This window comes from Fukomys damarensis, unplaced genomic scaffold, assembly GCF_012274545.1.
Source record: "Fukomys damarensis isolate Sample0158 unplaced genomic scaffold, DMR_v1.0_HiC HiC_scaffold_17, whole genome shotgun sequence".
Taxonomy (NCBI): Eukaryota; Metazoa; Chordata; class Mammalia; order Rodentia; family Bathyergidae; genus Fukomys; species Fukomys damarensis.
This window is the reverse complement of record NW_022900929.1, coordinates 77595002-77597813: the sequence shown is the minus strand read 5'-3', so window position 1 is coordinate 77597813 and position 2812 is coordinate 77595002. Positions and strand designations below refer to the sequence as shown.

At 40.9% G+C, this 2812-nt stretch overlaps 2 protein-coding genes across 5 annotated transcripts in view; one reads left to right on the top strand and one right to left on the bottom strand.

Moving 5' to 3' along the window:
* Window positions 1-2812, top strand: part of Shc4 (SHC adaptor protein 4) — a 117024-nt gene that overhangs the window by 51217 nt on the left and 62995 nt on the right. The gene's annotated exons all lie outside the window — the stretch shown is intronic.
* The window catches only part of Eid1 (EP300 interacting inhibitor of differentiation 1), a 23411-nt gene continuing 22111 nt past the window's right edge, over window positions 1513-2812 (bottom strand). The window contains exon 3 of the mRNA XM_033765026.1: window positions 1513-2808. Coding sequence (XP_033620917.1) covers window positions 2485-2808 — 324 coding nt within the window. The 3' untranslated portion in view covers window positions 1513-2484. The remainder of the gene's footprint in view (window positions 2809-2812) is intronic.

Below are 2812 nucleotides of genomic sequence, written 5' to 3'. Positions count from 1 at the left end.
TTAAAAAAAAAAAAAAAAAAAAAATTTGTGTGTGTGTGTGTTAAAAACCTGGATTCTTAGCCTCTATGTCTGTATTGAAATATCGGTCTTATTTAAGAAATTAAAATTATTAGCACGAGCCAAATAAAACAGACCTGTGGCCCAAGGGCAGCTGATGTGAGGAAACAATACGTAGGGATAGAACCAGAAATGCTGGAAGATAGATTTCCAGTTACACTCTGTACACCCGAACTTCTGCAAAGCTCCTAGCCCCGTCCTGCATCCCCTTCCCTTGTAGTCAGTATCAGAATTTCCCTAGAACCTCTTTCTTTGGTATTAACACACACACACAACCTGTACTTCATCCTCACAATTTGTAAGGTACACCCAGTTATCCCTATTTTCATTTTAGGATCCAAGCCAGAGAAATTAAGTAGTTTACTGCTCCAATGGATAATTTGAATTAGATGGTTCCATTCTGTGGTAACTTTAACATTAAAAAGAAAATTCAAGTTTTAAAATGTTACCATTTTCTATCTTCAGTGAATACATATTAATTTTAGTGGTCTCTTAGTTGACTGCCTGTTTTAATTTCTAGAAACATCCACCAGAGGTACAGTAGCTGCAGAGCCATCTTTCTTCCCAAGATGCAACAGGTGCCTCCCTCACCTCCTGTTTCTTAGCTGGTCCTAGAAACAGTCACAGCATCTCAGTTCCTAGACCTTAAGGACTTTTTCTGTTTTTCCCTGCTGCCTTGGAGGTAAATGCAACTGGCCAGTTAATTGTACACTGCCACTCAATGCCCCCACCCTCAGCACTAACTTAAGGTGCACACAACTATGCCTGTACAGTACCTTCAGTGACTTTAGCTACCAGATATGAAAAAGCAATGGAAGAACTGAAGTATGAAGACAGCAGGATTCAGCACCAACACCAACATTTTACTTTGTTTCCTCTAGCTCTTCCTCCCCCCAACCTGTTTTTCATTACCCTTGTCAGTCTTATATTTTATAGGATTCCCGCCCCCCCCACCAGGATGACTGCAAAATAAGTAAGGCTGTGCACTGTGCTGCTTTACAGATCTGTTCTTTGCTGTCACTGAGGAGTAGGAACCATCTAGAACCATTTCAGTGACCCCGAAAGACCTGCTGATCTTTTGTTTGGCATAGCCTGATGGAACTACAACTCGCATAGAATTTCAGGATCCTAAAATAAAACACAAGCTCACTGACAGGGCATGTTTTCCTGGGTTGGTCAATTCTTACAATATTTAATTGACTAAGTTTAACTTCCAGAAATTAACTTATAAATTGGGTTTTGATGGTGGGTCATTTCTCTTATATTGTTTAAATCATAAAGTGGGTGCTATAAAGTATACCAATAAAAAATAGTATACCAAGTATGTATGAGTTACTATTAATCAAACAACATACACAGAACAAGAAATTTTTATTATCTTCAATGCTGGTGCATAAAGAATAACAATCTTAATTAGAGGAGGAGACAGAGGAAAACATCAGATAGTGAGGTGGGTTTCTGGACAGGTTTAAAATCTTCAACAGTCAACATAATTTTTTCATAGCTTTTTGAGATATAGGGCTTTCCTACTGACAATTTTCACTAACAGTTCTTACAATACGAAGTTCAGCTAAAGTCTTTCATATGTCGTTAAATGAAAAACAGCAAGCAAAACATAATTTCCTTAGAATATCAGGGTGTTAGAAATAACTTGTCTTCTTTGTACTTCCTCATACATTTTCATGTCTACATTTGAAACTTTCTAAAAAGACATCTTAGTTTGTGACTTCTAAAATTCCATAGCTATGACAATGGATTTTCCTGAAGTACAGATCACAGTTTTATAAATGACCAAGATACATGTATAAACAGGATTTCAGATGCTCTTGGAAACACATTTTAAGATACAGTACATGGGATGCATTTAGTTTGCTCATCCTTTTGGGATTATGAAGAATAATCAATTCACTTTACCCTGCAAATTTAGTCTTTGATTAGTATGACTTGGACAGATCACAAAATAGAATTTGAAAACTTTTCTCAACAGGCTTTCTACCAAATAAAGAAATCTCATGGACATACTTTTTTGCCTCATTACATAATTTGGATCAGTGGGCTCATGTAATGGTCATGATTTATTCTTGCAAAACCATCTTTACAGCAAAACAAATATAAAAGAGATCTTCTCCAACGCAAGGAAAACAATCTACGTCGATAACAAAACCAAAGCCATGGGTGTTCCAGGCTGTTCTTGGAAAGCAGACTGGTCAACAGTCCTAAGATCTTTTTCTTTCCGGATTCTTTTCCTTTTTCACAACTGTTCAGTCACTGTCCTTGCCTTCTACTCTGAAAAACAAAAACCAACTTTTCTGTTTGGAGATCGAGTGTTTTCATTGGCACAGAACGATGTGTGGACTAAACCCCAAAGACAGCGGAATGTTGGGCTCTCCTCCGGTCGGGTCCTCCTCTGGTCTCAGCATCCGGGATTTACTCTCTGTCAATCATCTCGTCGCAACCGAGTTCTTCGGTCAGGCGGTTGACGACCATCAGCGAGAAGAGCTCCTCGATGAAGGCGAGCTGATCGAAGGGCGTCTTCTCGTAGTGCATCTGGAACCCGCCGTCCAGGGCGGCCTCCCGCGCCCGGGATGTTCTCAGGAACATCTTGTTGGCCTCCTCCAGGGCGGCCGAGACGCGGTAGCCGGCCCCGCTCAGCGGCTCCTCCTCTGGGTAGTCGTAATCATCTTCCCAGTCGTCCAGCTCCTCGGCCTCGTCCTCCAGGCCCAGGCCCAGGCCCAGGCCCAGGCCCGGCTGCTCC